This window comes from Varanus komodoensis, unplaced genomic scaffold (genome assembly GCF_004798865.1).
Source record: "Varanus komodoensis strain SLA01 unplaced genomic scaffold, ASM479886v1 scaffold1, whole genome shotgun sequence".
Lineage (NCBI taxonomy): Eukaryota > Metazoa > Chordata > Lepidosauria > Squamata > Varanidae > Varanus > Varanus komodoensis.
Genome location: NW_025335268.1, coordinates 32,483,632 through 32,503,722, shown reverse-complemented (window position 1 = coordinate 32,503,722; position 20,091 = coordinate 32,483,632). Strand labels below are relative to the sequence as shown.

At 40.3% G+C, this 20,091-nt stretch overlaps 1 protein-coding gene across 10 annotated transcripts in view; it reads left to right on the top strand.

The window, feature by feature from the left end:
• QKI (QKI, KH domain containing RNA binding) overlaps positions 1–20,091 on the top strand; it is a 154,039-nt gene that overhangs the window by 41,884 nt on the left and 92,064 nt on the right. For all 10 annotated transcript variants that reach the window (XR_006413834.1, XM_044421434.1, XM_044421471.1 and 7 more), the window contains exon 3: positions 18,396–18,512. Coding sequence is in view for 9 of the 10 variants with exons in the window: in XM_044421434.1 (XP_044277369.1) it covers positions 18,396–18,512 (117 nt within the window). In the remaining variant the exon portion in view is untranslated. The remainder of the gene's footprint in view (positions 1–18,395; positions 18,513–20,091) is intronic.

Here is a 20,091-nt window from a genome sequence, read left to right as displayed (position 1 = left end):
CTTTGAATATTGATTTGATTGACTTTGTTACTGTTGTGGCTGTATTGGTGTGATGGAATGAGCAAATCTGGGAAATTTTAGGTTGGCAGCCATCTAAATGTCTTCAGTAATCAGCTATGAATTATCTCAGCCAGGGTGTGAAAAAGTAATAATATGATCTTACAATCTCTCCCCCACTCCCACCATTTTAAAGCAGTAATAAGTGATGGGAGAACTGGATTTGGGCTTTAGCACTAAAGGGGAGATTGTCTTGCTGCCCAAAAGTATTTGCATGGGAAAACACAAATATACTATACAAGGAGAGGGATCATAGATGATTGGTAAAGGACATGCTTTGCATGCAGAAAGTCCAGTGTTCAGTCCCTAGCATTTCATGTTAATATGATCAATTAGGAAGCAATGGGAAAGACTTCTGCCTGAGATCCAGAAGCCTCTGACTGTTAGAGTAGGCCATGCTGGGCTAAATGGACAAATATCTGTCCTGGTATAAGGCAGCTTTCAGCATTTCTTTGTACCTGTATGAGATTTTTCTGTGGGAAATTAGTAGTTTCTAAGATGGAATGTGGCTAGGAAAATAGTATACATGAGGATGGTTGGGGGAAGCAATGAAATATTGCATCCCTTCTTCTACTACTCTAGTTCCAGAGTGATTTAGTGTTCTTTCTCCTGTGATTGCTATCAACTTAAAATGCAAGAGATCCACTGAAAATCTGACATCTTGCCTTGGGCAGTGGCAAGGCTCACTGATTACGATAAATTTATTAAGGGCATTTCAGATGCCAGTATCCCCCCACCCCCGCCCCAACTCATACAGCCTAGGATGACTTGTGGTATCTAGTAATGGTTTAGCCCATTATTGGTACTCAGCAGCCCTGAGAAAGCACAAGATGTAAAATAGTATAGAAAGCAATGACAGGGCATCCTCCCTGAGTTGTCTCTTACAAAGTATGGGACAGTGGTCTCTCCCATCTGTTTTCCAAGTGCTGGAATTGGATAAGATGAACTCAATATTCATAGATTTTCTTTTTGACTCCCATTAATTGGGAATCTTGGAATAATACAAACTGAGACTTTGTTACATTTGTCCTATTTGCTACTTTGAAAATGGTTGAGGGGCTATGAATACCCAGTTTCAAAATGCTGGGGATTTTTCTCAGTGACAGACAAACATGATCAGTGTGTTACTTGCTTTGGGAAAGAGCATATCCCTGACAGTTGTCAGCATTGCCATCAGCTGGGTGACAGAGTACTGAAACTTAAGCTGTCTGTGTACCTTTTGGGAATCTAGCTAGCCAGTAAAATACAACATAAGATCAGACTCTTACCAAAAGGAATGTTCCTCAAACATGATCCTCAGGGTTCACTTTAAATATTTGCTAGTAGATAGGTAGTGAATAAATTAATCTTTCACCTTGTTGGAAGTGCCAACAGCTGAAAGGGCTTGCAGAGGTGCTCTCTGTGCTGTCCATAACCAGATTTGTCAATATTGCTATGCGCCCTATGCATTGGGCATGGTATACTTTATATTTAATTTAATTAAAACATTTCTATGCCATCTTTTGCAACAAGCCTCAGGCTAGCTTACAGGAGATAAAAATGACAATATAAACAATAAAATATAAATACTATTAAAACATTCAACAATAGAACAAAATAAACAAAAATACATCTTTTTCATGACTAAAGAAAAAGAAAGATGAAAATGAAAATGCAACTGTATAAAATTAATAATATTATTAAAATTGATGATAATTAATTATTAAAATGGTGGTTAAATAAAAAGGTCTTTACCTGGTGCCGGAATGAATACACAGTTAGTGCCAGGCGGACCTCCCTGGGTAGCGTATTCCATAGTCTGGGTGCCAACACAGAGAAGGCCCTCCTCCAGGAGGATACCCTCTGTACCTCCTTCAGAGAGTGTTCCCGGAGCAAGGCCTCCCCTGCCGATCTTAAGGGGCATGAGGGCATATATGGGAGGAGACGTTCCTTCAGGAATCCTGGTCCTAGGCCATTTAGGGCTTTATAGGTTAGTACCAGCACCTTGAATTGGGGCCGGACTTCAATTTGGAGTCAGTGAAGCTGATAGAGGACCAGATAGGAGCAGAACCACTGTCATTGTTGTGCCTAACGGCTCGGCAGAGGCGTTGGCACGCGAGAGAGGGCCAGAAGCTCACAGTGAGAGTCAGGTGTTGGCGCAGGGGGATTTATACTTGGTGCCCAGGGCCCAAATGGCCCCCCTGCAGCCCGACTCTGAGGCTTCTGAGTGAGTAGCCTCCCCACGTCCTGGCTCTGGGTTGTTTGAGCAGGGGGCAGCTTCCCTTCCTCTAGACTCTGAGGTGTTTGAACAAGTTGCTCCCCCGCCTCCTGACTCTGCAGCTGCTGGGCGGAGTTCTGGAGAACAGGAAGACGTAACAGGAAATGTAGGGAATGCCCAGCTCAGGAGATTGCGGCGCTTAGACCAATTGAGACAACAAGAGAGAAGTTTGTCCCACCACGAACAGAAAGACGTGAGAGAAGATTGAAATCCACGTGACCTTTCCTATAGGGTTCAGAAAGGAGGGGGCAAATGAGCTGCAAGGAGCTCCTCGCCATAGCTTATCTGTTGCATCGTAAATCTTGTAGCAAAGAGCAATAAAGGTCTTTAGTTTTATTGCTGAGTGCTGTGTGAGTTAATTGGAGATGTGAGTTACGGCCTGACAACAGCCATTCAGAGCCTCCAACTCCCAACCCAACCAGCCTGTTCAGAAGGATACCATGGTCGATGGTATCGAAACCCTCTGAGAGGTCCAGGAGAACCAACAGAGATGTACTCCCCTGTCCTTCTCCCTGCATAGGTCATCATACAGGGCGACCAAGGCAGATTCAGTACCATAACCGGGTCTGAAACCAAACTGAAATGGGTCCAGATGATGAGTTTCATCTAAGTTGTCTGGAGTTGTCCTGCCACTACCCGCTCCAACACCTTGCCCAAGAATGGAATCTCTGGGTTCGGAGATGCCTTCTTCAGGATGGGCCTGTTCACCACCACCTTTAAAAGGGCAGGTTCCAGGCCCTCCATCAGTCAGGCGTTGATAAACTCCTGCACCCAGGGACCCATCCTGTGCCTGGCATTCATAAGTAGCTAGGAAGGGCAAGGGTCGGGTAAACAGGTGGTTGGGCATACCATCCCAAGCATCTTGTCCACTTCCTCAGGCTGCAGTAACTGAAACTCAGCCAAGAATGATGGACCAGATGGCGCTCTGGACACCTCCCATTCAGGAATCAGATCAGTTGTAGAGTCCAGCTCTTGCGCTGCAATTGTCTCCCAGCCTGCTTAATTGCCTGCAGCTCAGGCATATACCATGGTGTGGAGCAGGCTGTGCTAGACGGGAGAGGACGCTTAGGTGCAATCATGTTGATTGCCCTGGTCATTTCCCCATTCCACAAATTGACCAGGGTATCAACATGAGCACCAGGTTTATCTCCTGGAAAATCCCCCAGAGCCCTCAGGAATCCATCTGGATCCATAAGACTCCGGGGGCGGACCATCTTAATGTGGTCCACATCCTTCCGGAGGGAATGATCAGCTCTGAGCTCAATCCTCATGAGCAAGTGATCTGACCATGACAAACGAGTTAAAGTCAAGTTCCTCACTATCACCCTCTTCCTGCCCTGTTGAGAAAACCAGGTCCAGAGTGTGATCTCTTTCATGGGATGGGCTGGTGACATGTTGAGACAGCCCCATGGCTGCCATGGAAAGCCATGAAGACCTGAGCCGCCCCGGACAGAATAGCTTCGGCATGGATAGTGAAGTCTCCCAGGACCAGCATCTTGGGGTTCCTCAATACCAGGTTTGAGATGATCTCTGTCAGCTCAGGCAGGGAGTCTGTTGGGCAGGAGGGTGCACGGTACACCTGCAGAATCCTTAATCTGTCTCGATAGCCCAACACCAGGTACTAACACTGAAGGCCCGGCCTTGAAGGGACAGGATGCCTTGTAAGGCAAATTGTCTCTCTGAAAACCAGGACGACTTGCCCTTCCCTTCCCTTCCCTCTGGGTGTGACCGGTACTGCATCAGGTATACGGACGGGCAAAGCTGAATGAGGGGAACATCTCCCCCTTCCTCTGCCCAGATCTCCGTGATACATGCCAGCTCGGCTACTCATCCATGATTAATTTAATTTAATTGTGGATGAGGGAGCCAAACTGGCATGTATCACGGAGACCTGGGCAGAGGAAGGGGGAGATGTTCCCCTCATTAAATCATGGATGAGAGATGGTTTATTATGGACAGACCAGGCATTCAGTAGCAGCACTGCCAGGCCCAGCTGCCAGGAACCTTCTGGTTGGGGAAATAACCAGAAGAGGGGACAGATATAGGACATCAGTCCCTCCTCCTCCTGTACTGACTTGTTAAACCCCCAACGCCATATATTCCCCTGCCCGTCACCACCGCAATGGTGGCACCCACTTGCTCCCCAGACAATCCCATCCAGAATTAAAACTTTAATAAAATACAGTTGCAAAATAAATTAATAAATAAAAATTTGGAGCTGAGGTGCTACAACTGAAAAGGCCCTCTCTCAGATTGCCACCTTTCTGATTTCAGAAGATGACACATAAATCACCCTTTGGGAACGTGATCCAAGGAAAGGCCCATGTGGGAGGAAATAACTCTTTTAGGTCTCAGCCTATTTAGGGATTTAGGGATAGGTCCCAGCACTCTAACTTGGAAGTAGATTGCCAGGCAGTGCCACTGTTTAAGAACTTATTAGATGAATTCTAATTGCCTGGTTGGTATCCTAGCAGCGTTATGGTATACAAAACTATAGCTTCGTAGCAGTTGTGAAAGGCAGCTCCATATATAAGACAGCATGCTTGTCTAAACTGAAGGTAATGGGAACATGTAAAACTACAGCTATCCAAGAAGGTTTGCAGCTGGTGTACCAACCTCAGCTGTGGAAAGCACTGTGTGCTATAGGGGTATCACTTTGACATCAAGTAGCATCTCCAGGTGGATGACCATATCTTTAGTGATAGTGTTCACTCCAGTATCAACTCCTTGGGCAGACGTGCCAGCTACCATGAGTATCTGTGGTTTCATGTGCATGTTAAAAGGCATGGGATAGCACACAGCCCTACATGTTATTGCAAAAATATCAATAGACCTGAGCTGTAGCCTCCAAGCACTACCTTCTGCAATAAGAGCTACTACCTGGAGGGAAACCATTAAAGTATAGTTCCTCCCAAGACCCATCAATTTATCCAAAAGGATAGCATGCTCAATGGTATCGAAAGCAGCAGAGGGTCAGATGACTTATCGTGGTCTTATTAAGAGTTAAGTGACTTAATAAATACTTGTTTACTAACCACCTTGACAAGGTATATTGCATTAGCTGCTTTGTGTACAGTGAAGCCAGTTAGTTTCCTAGTGGATGCTCTTAGGAGGATTATTCACCTAATGTACATGGCAAGGACATGTTGAGGTCAGGGGCAATAAGTATGCCCCATTGTCATTTGGGGATCTAGGTGGGTGTGGATTATGGGATTCCCCATATAATTCTGGTTGTCTCTCCTGTAATCTGTAAAGAGATCTTTTCAAATTAGTGCATGGTCAGTGGGCTTTTGGTCTGAGCAGAGCATCTGCTTCATTATAGATGTTCAAAGGTGTAAATGTGGTCTTAGGATGAAAAATACTCAATAAATTCAAGCCAACTTTACTTTCCCAATTTCTTCTTCAATTGCAAAGTAGATTTTTAAAATTGTTTCTACTTATTTTTTCTGACTGTGATTGGACAAAATGTTAAAACATAATCAACAATTACAAGAATGAGCCTAGCAGTCCCTTGGCTCAGGTGGTTCCTCCTTCAGTCCAGTATGGCAGATAAAGGAAAGTTTTGACTTATTTGCATTGGATAATTTGCATGAGAAAATGTTCAATAGCCATAACATTATGGAAAAAAATGTTCCTCACAAAGTCTGTTGTAACATCAGTACTCCCCTTTTTTGGCTTAATTACTCATGGAAAGACTTTAACAGTTGTTTAGAAAAATACTGTAACTCATCACTCACATTTTTCAAAATCATTCTTGAATATTAATCTACTTTAGTTCTAGAAATTAGCTGACCTTATGCCTAGCAAGAATGACAGCTAGAGCAAATTTATGTGGTTGGCTAGCATTTGCAGAGCAGAACATAGCAGCAGAGTAATGGAAGGTAGTTCCAGGGACCTCTTCCATTCTGAAAATGTTAGTTTCAGCTACTTTCTGGCGTTGGCTGTAGGGAGTGCCAGCTTCTTATTGGGCTAGTGGCTATTCCTGCTAGCATGACTTCATGAGTGCTGGTGAACTAGATACTGCCATAATTGTGCATTTTTAAAGGTCTATATATTTCAAGTGGTTACTTATGGAGTGAGGTATGCTGAGGCCACATTCTTCTCACTCCTTTTTCTTACTGTAGTTCTCTTTCCTTTCTGGATCTTGATAATCATAATTTACTTAATTTAGATGTCATGGCAAACAATGGATACTGCAACCCAGGAAGTAATAGAGAGAATTAAAAGACTTGATGGAACAGGGGAGTTAACATTTAAAGTGTGTTCCTTACAATTGAACCAAGCTTTGGTCTTGACAACTAAAGCAGGCTAAAGTCGAGAATGGTGTAAATTCATTCCCATGAAAAATGTGGTGGCCTGGTACATTGTTATAAGGGAAATTCTTCCTGCAGGTAAGTTGATCTTGAGTTGCATAGTGCTTTGTATGGTATCAACAACTTAAATCTAGTGCAGTAGCATCCTGTTAGATTTTGGTGCATGCATAATATGTGTGCAGCAAGGTGCCCAAATTATTAATCTAGCTGTTGCATTGCATGAACTGCAGCTGGTGAACTAATCTTGATGGCAGGCCCACATTGAGTGGATTTTAGTAATCTGATCTCAAACTTTATCATAGAACTAGATGCAAGACATAGTTCCTCCCTAAGAACATGACAATCTAAGGATAAGTATACAAGGTGTTAAAAATGGTTAGTTTGAGGTTTATATGGTGACTGAGATTCTCACACTGCATTAGTAGCTCCAAACTGTGCAAATGTATTATATGAATGTGCACATAGGACTTAGCTGAACACAAATCTTACTGAAATCAGTGGGACAAAACTGCTCATTTGCAGAACTGCAGATTTCTTCTGTGATGTTTTAAGCAAATAAAAATTGATAAATACAGTGACATTCAATCTGGAATGCATCTGTCTTGATAGATAAAGGTCTCTGGTTTGTGCTAGTGTATTGCCCTATCTAGTGAAGTGGTGGTGTCAGCTTGGTAAAAAATATCATCAGGCAAGAGTTAGAAGGGTGCTAACATAGTTGTCACTGAGGAAAGGCAATAAATGAGATCAGGGCTAAATATATGGTTGTGACATTCTAGCAGCTGGCTTAAGCTCTGCTGTTTGTTGGAGGGGTTCATTGGCCTTAAAAAGGAAGAGAATGCATTGTAGCCCATGGAGGGAAAACAGCTGGTAGGCTTATCACTCTGCTTACTGACAGTGAAGGTCAGGTACTTTGTTGAAATAAACAGACGAGATGTGTCTTGCATTCACTGTGTAGCTATTATGAAGAATAAGTTGCACTGTAAATGGTTAATGTATTGCATTATGTGTAGTTTATTCAAATAATTAGATGTATTTTCTTTGTGTTTTTGTAGACTAAAATAGAACCTTTCTCTAATGTACTGATTCAGAGTAGGGTTGGGTATAAGGTGCAGCCTGCTGTTACTTTTGGTCTTTTTCTGTGTCTGCTGGTGCTCCCAGAATAGAGAGATTTTAAAGGAAAACATACTCACATGCTTTGCTTTAAAGGAGAAAAAATGTCTCTTGCAACTCCAGAAGTTGCCCATCTCTGATTTAGGATTTGATTTACTGTTCTAAGTTACTTTTAAAGATTATTTCTTAGAAACTCTGCACTTTTTCCTACAAAAAGCAGAGATCAACTGCATATTGAAATAAGTTCAACATGTTTAACAGCTTGTTCTTCCATAGAAACATGTTGTAAAACTGGGGCCAGAATCAAAACTGAAGACACATTTTGCATGTTGACAGGGTTTCCTTGACGTTTAAACCATTGGTATTGAATTGGTATTGGTGAGAACCAATTAATTATACTCAAATTAAGACATGTAGTCTAGTTGAGAAAAGCATTGACAGGGTTTCATTCCCTTCCAACAAGATTGGGGAATATATTATGTTAGGCATGCTTACATATACCCAAGCATTTACTTGCATAAGGGAAAAGTTACCAGTTTGTTCTAAATTTGACTAGCAGTACTGGGTTTGTTTAGTGTGACCATGAATCAACTAAGAGGAAGTTTAAAGTTAGGATATATTTACTCAGATTTCTCTTTTCTTAGGTTTATAAAGGTTGGTCCTTCCTGTATTTTGCTCTGGAATAAACTAGGCCTGGAGGATTATTTACCCTAAATTATAAACTGTAGCCTAAGAAGGGATCTTATCCTTGACAACTGATGCTGAGATTGGATAGGCTAATGTTCCTAAAAATGTATGCTTATTTCATACAGGACTAACTAAATTGAGGCTCTTTCTTATGATCGGATTGTCCATTTGTGCAGGATATATGGAAAAGGTTTGTGATGCTGCTGCAGTCTTCAGCATTTTCAGATCTACAACCCTCCTTTAGCTTATATAATGCAGTTAGAAACCTGATTATTTCCCTCCTACCACCACCTGGTATATTTGTAAAGTTTCAGTACAAAAGTTCAGATGTCCTCAGATTAATGCCCTTCAGAGATGTTGTGACTGCAGTGTCTATCATTCCTGGCCAACAGTGATACTGGCTGGAAATTAGGGAGTTTCAACTTGGGGATCATTTAAAAAAACAAAACAAACTGTCCAGTAAATAATACGCATTTTAATGATCCAGAATTATGGGAGATGCCACATTTTTGTTGACTCTAAGTTACAAGTAGACGTTATTAAGCAAAACATAATGAATTGTATTACAAATAGCTGAATGTATTTAAAGTTCATAGTCTGAGTCAAGAATAACTTCATGTTTTTTTGAATGACATGAAAACAGTTTGGAAGCTATAGTTGGTGCAAACCTAGATTGAATCTAGATGCAGAATCTAGACTGCTAACTGGTACAAGCAGTAGGGCAAATACTGTTTTAAGAATTACACTGGTTGCCAGTTTGTTTCCAGGCCTGATTCAAAGAATTTGCTGCCTGAGGAGAACCAGGAAATGCTTCCCATTTCTCACTGTTTAGGGTGGAGCCTGTTGCTGGGAGGAGGGCCTATTTTTCCATGTGGGTCAGCTGTCTGAAGCTGTTTGTCTCTTTCCCTTCCCCTCCAGGTATTTAGGGCCACACCATGGTAGAGGTGTGAGCCTTTGTTGCTAGGGCTCTTGAGCTTTGGCTCTTAGCCTGTGGCTTTTCAACTGTGGCATCAATGGGGACAACGCCAGAAACATTGTATCTGCCCAGCCTAATGCACCCCAGCAACCAGCCTCAGAAGAGTTCAGCAGTCAGGACAGTAGAGGAGCAGGTGGGGAAAAACAAAACCATTTAGAGGTTTAGTGCCTGCTTCTTGGTGGCTGCTGCATTGAGAGAAGACCATGGCTGAGAGAGAGAAATTCCCCCTCTGCCTGTGGCTACTTTCCAGGTGGATATCTGTCAGCTTTGGGATTCTGCATTTAAACTGAAGTTTTAACTTATACCTGGAAAATTCACTGTGTAGCCTGGGGAGGGATTAAGTTTGGTTAAGAGTAGGGGGAGGTTTGGTGTTGAGGGAATAATAGGTCATCTGAAGAGAGTGGAATTAGGGAGTTTATAACCCATCCGCCTTTTTTTTTGTTCTTCCCCCAACCAGATGGTTCCTGGTTATCTGACCAGTTTGCCCTTGAATCTGGTACTGAATCTGTTGATGTTGAATGCCAGGTCAGTCCAAAATAAAATCTCCTCTATCTACAGTTTAATTCAGTCCTTTCCCCCATAATTTAATGGTTTGTCCTAGGAGAATACTGGATTATAATTGACATTTTTGACTTACAAGTTTTTCCTGCTGGCATGGCTGGTACTCCTGTCAAAGTCTTTGTTACTTTGTGGAGAGCAGAGATAACTAGGGTAGCTGACCTAATCAACTCCAAGCAGCCTTTCCCTCTGAGGAGAACCTGGATATAGCCCCTTTGGAATATATTTTATCTGAGGGCAGTGAGACAGAAGGGAGGAACTTAAGAACACAGGTTGAAGTCTCATGCCAAACACAGGCTAGTGCTTGTTACAGAGCCTGTGTGATGGTGACGGTCATAAAGGCCTCGGCCAGTTATAAATACATGTATGTATGAATGTATGAAGGAAGGATGGATGGACAGACGGAGGGATTTCTTTGCCACCAGCATTGCATCTTCTCAGTGTTATCTAGTGGAGCTTTTCTAAGAATTTCAGGACCTTTTGCAATCCAGACCAGGGAAGGAAATAGTAGAAACCACAATAGCATGCTGCAATCACATCTCCAGGTTTTAGTCTAGATAGATAGATAGATAGATAGATAGATAGATAGATAAATAAATAATTATCTCAGTGTATTAGACATTTTGGTACATTTGAAAATGGTGTGGAAGTTTCAGTCTGTCCAAAATATAGTGGTGAGGTTGTTAATATAAACTGACCCTCATTATATTTTCTGTCTGCATTGACTGTCAGTACATTTCTCAGCCGATTCAAAGTGTTGGTATTGACATGTAAAGCTTTACATAGCTTTGGACTAACTTACTTGAAGAACAGTGTCTTCCCATATTTAGGTGTCTGCACACTAAGGCAATCTTCCATGGTTTTTCTCTAAGAATTCCAACCAAAGGAAATGAGATGGATGGCTACTAAGCGAAGCCTTCTTCTGTACCCAAGTATGAAAAGCCCTTTTTGTACCCCTGTTGTGGAATGAATTTACGAGAAAGAAGCCTATTGTCTACGTTGTCCTTTTCTTGGCACCAGATGAGAACTTTATTTTAGTCTTTCATTTTTAAAAAATCCATTCCTGTATTCTAAATCTTTGTACTGCTGCTAGGATTTATTTGGCTATATTTAAATATTAATATTAATATTAGTATTATTACATTACATTTATAACCCACCTATTCTGCCTTGCAAGGAATTTAATGTAGTATACATATTTCTCCATTGCAACATTTTATCCTCATAACAACCTGCCTGTGAGGTGGGTTAGGCCAAGCATCTGGTCAAAGTCACTCAGTGGGCTTCATGACTGAGTGGGGACTGCAGCTTGGATTGCCCTGGTCTCCAGTCTAACACAACAGCTCTTACAGTCTAAAGTGTTATATTGTGTTTTAACTACTTTATTTTGTTGGGTTTAATTGTTAATCTCTTGGAGGACTTTGGTATTGGGTGGTATAGAAAAATAATAAGTAAATGATCTGTGACAGTCAGCCTAAAGCACCTTACAGAATTCTTGTGATGGTTTCTGGTGGAAAGGCAAGACGTAACTAAAGTGAAATTAAGTAAATAATTCTATAGTAGTAAAACATAACTGCCTTTTAGTAGCATGTTTGTTCATAATAAGCCTCCCTAGCATGTAAAATGCTAGGTAAGATACTTGAGCTTGTGCACTTGGGCAACCAGTTCTAGATATTCTTGAATGAGACTGATTATCTGTATCCATTTCAGTCAGGTTTCAGGCTGGGATTTGGCATGTAGATAGTTTTGGTTGCCCCGTATGCTCAGAAGAGAGACAGGATAAAATGGAAAGAAGAATTATGCAAGTCATCTGGGCTCTGTGTGAGAGGAAAAAGGCAGGCTATAGCTATCATAAATCAAATGAAGTGTGACTCTATTGATATGCATTTGGAGGGAAGTGAATCCAATCTAAATAATACAAATTACCAGAAATACATGGTGGTGCAGGAAAATGGGAAATTTTGGAACTAGGGGTTGGTGACCCTGGGGTGTTGGCAATTGTTTGCAACAAGTGCAACCTCATTTAAAACCCCTTGCAATTAGTTATGATGGAGCAGTGGAGTGGTGCGCAATGAGCATTCACTGTCCAAGCCTTTTATAAGAATGGTGATGGCTGCTCCGCAAAGGAAATTTTGGCGTCATTACCAGTTAGGACATCATGATCGGATCCTGTGTCTGCTCATGCGATTACAACATGGGTGCGTAATTTGGAAGAAACAGGTTCAGCCTTAAAAAAGAAGTCCCCAGGTGGAGTTCAGACGGCCTGTACACCAGAGAATATTGAGGCTGTTCGAGCTGCCATCATGAGGAGCTGCTCCGTTTGACGACATGCATCATTGCTACATTTGGGGCTATGAAGTGTGCAAAGAATACTGCATGAGTTGAAGTTCCATCCATAATGAATTGCAAACTGTGTAGGAACTCAAACCCAGTGACCATGTGGTACATAAAGTTTTGTGAACAATTGCTGGGTATAGTAAACAAGGAAGCCAATTTCATTAACAACTTGTGGATTTTGGATGAAGCCCATTTTCACCTTAATGGATATGTTAACAAACTGAATTTAGGAACTAGGGGTTGGTGACCCTGGGGCATCAGCAGATGTTTAAAAGCCAAGCGTACCACACACATCCTGCAACCATTGCTGAACTAAAAAGGAGGATTGAAGAGGAAATCGCTGGCATTCCTTTTGACATGTTAACGTTGAGCAATATAGAATTTCCACAACAGGCTGTCAGAATGTGTATGGAGAAATGGACAGTACCTTCCTGATGTTATCTTGAAGACATCAAATGACTATAGAATGAATATCAATTACTACCATTAATTGCATATCCTGTACAATAAATTTCATCATCAGATGTATTTCTTAATGTGTTTATTTGTGCATTGAATATCAATTGAAAATTTCCTGTTTCCCTGCACTACCCTGTAGTACACACTTGGGGTATTTTTTTTTTTTTTTAAAGGTAACCATCTAGTGATAGCTCCTTCAGCATCCCATGCAGATACTTTGGAGATATTGTCACTGGTTTTAGTTTGGAGATAGCTTTTCATGATCTCTAGAGGGGAAAAAGTGAAAAATGCCATGATCCTCACAGGTCAGCTTTTTGTCAGCCTGGGTTAGCGTGCTGCTCAAACATATGCAACAGTGAGGCCACTTATCACTGAGCTGATTTGTTAGAGTCTGATAACACAGTATTCTAACTGAATATATTAAGAGCATTATTTTGCTGCTCTAAATAACACCATAGTCTTGTTGTTAAAAGCACTTAATTACTATTATATTGGCTTCAAAAAAAATATTCATGCTGTACGCATTTGGTCTGATATAGTTACAGAAGAGAGAGTAAAGCTGCTTCTCGGTTAAACTCTCCAGTTCTTTAGTACATAGGTTATTAGAGGTGAATAACATGGATTTAACAGATTTAGTTATTCATCCTAAATCTCCTAGTACATTTTTAGCTGTTGTTTTGCTTTAAAAACCTTTTAAAGCATGGGAGCACCTGCTGCTATATAAAATACTCATTTTATCAAGATCACAGGATAATCTGGTTAGTCCAGATTAGAGACAGTGATAAGACAATAATCCAGATTCTTGGGATTGATTGTCAGTGACATTTCTGGCTAAGATAAAAGGGATGTATATGATTGATGATTCTGGAAAAAAAAATTGCACAGCTGTTCAGCATCTTCCTAGACCAAACAGAAAGAAACTGCTGTAAATGGCATGTCTCTTACTTATGATATTGTTGTGTTAATGTTTTAATGTGTATTCTATTTCACATTTGAGAGGGGGATGGCCTTGAAAGGTCTTGGATTTGTATCTGCACCATCATTTATCTTCAGTTTGTTTATGGTCATATTTATTTATTTATTTAGAAAATTTCTATGCAGCCCCATTTGCCAAAGCCTCGGGGCGGCTCACAACATAAATCAATTAAAATAATATAAATTAACAATATAAAATAAGTTAACAATATATAGTTTGGTCTTGTGTTCAGGCAAGCAACTGGGAACATAATATGTAGGCAATGGAAACTTTTACTTACAACTGACTTGAGTTTGCATGACATGACAACCTGTTGTGGCTAACTAGTCAATGTGGCTTGTGATGTCATGCAAACTCAGACTACTTTCCTTGAGTAACTTGTTTGTGTGCACTCCATTGTGAATACAGGGTAGCAGGAAGTGAACCAGTAGGCAAGGACAATAAAACCTTACTGCTGAGCTCATCTGGACCACTACTAGTGAGAGCCCTGCATGAGAGAGTGGTCACCAACCTAGAGGGCTTCACCAAAAAGGGGGTGCTTGCCATCCCATTTCATGAGGAAAGATGCTCTTAGAGCTTTACCTTTCACTTCATGGCTTGATATTTGACAACGGTCAAATGAAAACCAAGGCAAAACATTAAACTACTTGTGGCCAGGACATTGATGAGACAAAGCTGTGCATTTGGGGTAATCAGTGTTGTTCATCTGTTTACCTCTGAGAATTCAACAAAAAACAAGTGAAACCATTTGTGTAAATCTCTCCTTTGAGGAAAGAGATGGGTGGTAAAACAGTGATAGGTGCTCCAGTATCCCATGTTCAAGTGCTATCAGTTCAGACATTGTGAAAATCAGTAATCAAAAAGAAAACCAGCAGCAGCTGCAGATGTGGTCCTGGCAACAGCAGGGGGAGGAGACAAAACAGCTCCTGCTGCAGTGCCCTCTGGGATACCTGTGAGGAGACTGAATGGAAAAGAGGTTGGGGCCAATCTGTGCCTGATTGTCTGTTGGGTGCAGTATGAGTTTTTTGATGAACAACTCAAAACTGTAGCTCCTTTGAAGGATGGGTTGCTGTGTCATGCAAGTCCTCACACAATTTGTAAATGTGCATCAGCCATATTCATAAGCAAACATTAGATTCCAACGTAACTTGTCTTCAGTTTACTATAATTTAGTGGCATGTAAGACATTTCTTTTCAGCTGTAATATTGGATTCTGTTCGGTATGATTTAGGCATTGACCTACTTATTGTAATGCTAAACGTGTTTATATTTCTATTGAAATACAGCAGTTTGACTAGATCATGTTGTACAATGTCCGAAAAGAATTGGCTCTCTGGTTTTCTTTATGAAGAATGTATATGTTGTACCTGAAGTAACTGCCTTATTATTGATAAAACAGGACAGTTTCCCCATTTTTAAAAAATCTAAAATATCTTTTGTAGGACAATACTGATGTAGACTAGGTATGAATTTATGTGTGTGTGTATGAATGTTATAAATACATGCAGTAGAGAATAGTTCCCTCTCCTAGTGTGCAGTTTTTTGACTCAAACATATGTCTTTGAATGGTGACACTTGTAAACAGTTCAGAAGAAATACCCAATTATAAATACCCGATTTGGATTATTCAGTACTATTTAGAAATATCTGCTAGATCTAACTTTATAATTTAACATGTACCTTAGTTTTGGTTGAAATATTGTATAGTGTTCTCATAGCAAGTGAATGCTAACTTCATTGTATCATCTGCTCACTTACTTGTGATTTCTTTATTCATACAGCACAAAGGGAATTGACTACTGGTTTCTGGTTTTACACATGTCAGACATAGTGAAAAGATTTAAAAGTAGGTTTATTTTCATTTGACTGACATTTATAAGCTGTTAGGCTAACATACAAAATTGACATAGTTCAGGTTTGTGTATTAAATGGGAAAAGACAGCTATCAGATGGCTCAGCTGGTTTAAAATAGTCCTTTAGTGTGTTTCCTAAAGCCCAGCATACAGCGAGACAAAAAGACTTGCAGGTGAAGTAAATATAACAAATTCTGGATTGCTTATCAGTGTTGCTTGTACTTGGTAAAACTGAACTAGGGACAGGAAGTGGGGAACATGATCACAAATTTTGGCTGAACTCCATAGGTAACCAACATGGTTTGTTTGACCATGATCCCCCTCCTCTAGGAAGGTTGTGTCTTGTGCTTGACTAAGAGGTTGGAACAATCCCCACTCCTCCAGCTTCAACTGAGGAATTGAGGAGAATAGTTTTTTCAGCACTGATTGTAATTCCTGATCCCTCCTACTTGAAAGTATCACTACAGAGATGATAGCCTTTCCCCCTCTCCATCTCTGAGACTGGGAAGAAGGTTGGAGAAGGCAGGGATTGTTTTTCTTGAGAGGTCAAGCTGGCACAACCAGGAACTGAAGGTAAAACACTTAATAGCTATTTATTTGACCTCAGCACACACCACAATTGATTAAGAAACAGTAGCATTTGAACTGGGGAGTCACTTCTGTGTTGTTTTGAGACAATAGTTTGGACACCCAACTTGGCATTCTTCCCTTCCTACAAACTTGTATGGATTAGCATTTTAGTACTCTTATTTATTCAAGGTTCATGTAGTTGCTCAGAGTTAGTGTGTAGCGACTGCAGCCACTTGGCATGCTCGTCAAGCACTTCCGATGCTTGTATCCTTGCTACTGTATGAGAAAGTGTGAACTAGCACTTGTAGTAGGTACTGTTGGTTTGAAAAGAAAGGTGATCAGTTGTGCTGCTTGCAGTTCAACTTTATATTTTATAAGTAGGTGGAGATTTCAACTGGTTTGAAGACGAGAATTGTAATTTTTAAGAAAGTTTTGGGCATAAATGTTCAAGGCTTTGCTAGACTGGGATTCTTCTAGTTATATAGCATAATGTGCTTTTTTCCTCCCAGTGGATGATAGATGCATCTGTTTTCCTTCCCTTTCCCACCCCAGTTGACCATAGGTCTCACTTGAAGCAAAATGTATTAGGGCTGTTATCTGTAAAGGCTGAGGTGAGAATAGCAGCACTTGCCTCTGAATTTATTTGTGTGGGAGTATTTAGATATACTTCTTGCTTTGATAGTACTACCCTTAAACTGTTCATGCTATCTTGTATAAAACTTGATGAACAGACTAGCAAACTAACAGTTGCAGTAAAGTTATGGTAAAACTTGCCAGACTTCTAAGTTTGAACATTGAGCGCAGTGAAAAAAATATGGTTGCAGAGAAATCGTGATTGGTTGTGTGCTCAACTCAAAAAAACCTCAATGTCCTGAATCAATTCGATTTGCTTCAACTTGAATCAATCCGTCTTGTCCTGACGTGAATTGATTCACCTTGAATCAATTCAGGACATCAAGGCAGCCATGGCAGTGTTGGGGTAAGTGTGTTCAAAACAAGGGGGATTAATGGCAATGTGTCTTTTATTGTTTTATATATATATTGTTTATATTGTAGGTTGTTGATTAAAAGAACCTCTGCTGCCTCCCAGTCAAACATGGTAGCATTGTTTCATTCTTACTACCAAGTCTTGTGTGTTTGTTGCCATATTACATACATGACTTTTTTACCTGAGCAAGGGAATGTTTTTAAAATAATCATATAAAGGTCTGTCTGACAACCAGCACCAGAGACATTTTATGCAGTTAAATATGGAAATAATATTATTACATTGCATGCATATCCTGCCTTTTTTCCTCTTTGAGGAGCCCATGGTGGGTTACATACCTCCATTTTATTGTCATGACAACAACCCTGTTAAGTAGATTATGCTGAGAGTGAGGGATTGGCCCAAAGACCCTCAGTGGCCATCATGAGTGTGGCTAGAACCTAGATTCCCAGGTCCCTGATCAAACACACTAACGACCACATCACACTGATAACAAGACCTGCATGCTGGATAATTTTATCATATCTTTTTCTTTCTAGTGTTGTTCTTTTATGCCTCATTCAGCACTGGTCCAGTGTTACCCTCACAAAAACAGTCATTGACCCAACTAAAGCTTCTATGATTGAAATGTAGAAGTAAGGTTTGATAGTTTCTGGGTAGACTAGAACAGTTTTCCTTGAGTGGAAATTAAATACCTGTGCTTAAAAGACAGAATGTAAATACTCATTTTCACACTGAAAAAGCCACCTTGTTGCAGTGTATCTGGTAGAAGGCATCTACTCAGTTTTAGAGTAATTATAGGTCTAACTAGCATGCTTATATCTGGTTTATTGAACTACAGTCTAATTATTACTCAGGAGAAACATGCTGGGCAAAGCTTACTTGAAGAACTTTCAGTAAAATCCTTTCTGAAGGATCCAGTGCCTCTGACATACCCAGATGCTTGGTGGACTCATGGTTGTGGGACAGAAGTGAGGGAGGAGGAGTGTTCTCTCTTTCCCCTCTTCCTGTTCTGAGTAGAATGGTGGTTTCACTGATTTCCTATCCATTGCTAGCAGTAGGAAGGAAATTGTTTATACCATCTTTAGGATTTGTGTTGGGGTTACATTTGCTGACTGAAAGTTATTTTTCATCCACCTTGAGGCAGTAATTCAGGTCAAGATTCTGTTAGTATGGTTACAGTCACACCGGTATGTGAACATGAATTGACTTACTTTGAAACAACTAATTTTTTTTTTCTTTTTAAAATTTCAGTTTAACTTTGTTGGAAGAATCCTTGGGCCCAGGGGGCTAACAGCTAAACAACTTGAGGCTGAAACAGGATGTAAGATAATGGTCCGAGGCAAAGGGTCTATGAGAGACAAGAAAAAGGTAAGAGCTTTAAAGAGAAACAGTTGCTTATTAGGATTGCTTTTTACAGATAATATTAAGCCTTAGCAAATTATGCCCATTATGAAGAAAGTAAAGTCTTCAGAGTTGCTATTCTTAACATGTTACAATGGATTCTAAAACATTTTACCAAAAAGTAGATATTTATCTGCATTCAAATTGTTTATGCATATGATTATTTTATGAAGATTGAAATAAATCTTGAGGCTTCAGTAGCATAGGGTATGTGTTTCGGGTTAGCAAGATCTTTTTTACTCATGACAACAAATCTTCCTACAATATTTGTATTACTTCTTCCCTCCATCCTCAGATTGGGGGCAGTGGTGTAGTGGACAGACAATGTATAAATTAAGGGAATGTATAAATTAGAGCACTGGAGAAAGGGATTAAACATTGTTGCTTGAAACAGCCTTCTTCAATCTGGTGCTCTCCAGATGTTTGGGATTTAGCATTCATCATCCTCAACCAGCATTTGTATTGGTCACGTATGCTCAGAATTACAGTCCAGAATATTTGGTGAGCACCAGACTGGGGCAAGCTATGTAAGGACTACTAATCAATCTATGGGTAATTCTAATTGTAAACCACCTGTAACATATCTTATTAGAGCTTCCATAGACTGCATTACAAGTATTTAAAGGGCTTCCAGCATAATCTTCTTGACAGACTTGTGAGCAGACTAGTGGTTATATTCATGTAGGACACTTACAGACAACTCTGTGCTAGGAATTTCATGACTTACAGTTTGTACTGTTGGCCACTATACTGTTTCTTTATGATTGGGTTCATTAGTCATTTGGGAAACTGCTCAGAATTATTGCATTTGGTTCCCCTTGTGCATACAGAATGCAGTGTGATTCTTGTGAAGAGACGTGTGTCATATTCACACTTGGAGAACAGAGCAACTACAGTTAAAATAGAAGACAAGGTGATCTTGGAGTATAATACTGGTGAGATGGAGGATGGAGTCTTTTAGAATCACTGACTGATTCAGCTGACATACAGTAGCTAATTGTTGATTCTTTAACCCATGGTTACTCATGCAGGTGTCATATTGCATATCCAATCCACACTCATGGCTTGTTGTGTCATATAAATCCAGTGAGCAGGGATTATGTGTATATTAAATATTGTAATAGAGATTATGGGTTGGGTGAGGATTGTTTAACTCTTCCATAACCTACACTTGTTGGGTTTGTATGATATGATAATCCCCAAACAGGGGCTTTGAATTCAAAATGGCAGCCATACATATTGCAACTTCATAGTGGGTTGAATAATAACACAATAAAAGAGTAACTGTGCCATCTCTATAATGTTTTAATTCAAAATGCAGATAATATATTTGCAATATGGTTAATTCTTTACATGGAAAAACTATCTTACATTCAGTGTTGAAAGAGTATGGATCAATTCCTCAGTGGCAAACGAAACCAGTGAATACCAACATTTTAAATCCAACATTGTAGTTGCTAAATTCAGATGCCAGTTTATAAGGAGGTCATTTTAAAGAACTATACAAAATAGAAACTGTTTCATTAATAGTGCTTGCCTGTGGGCA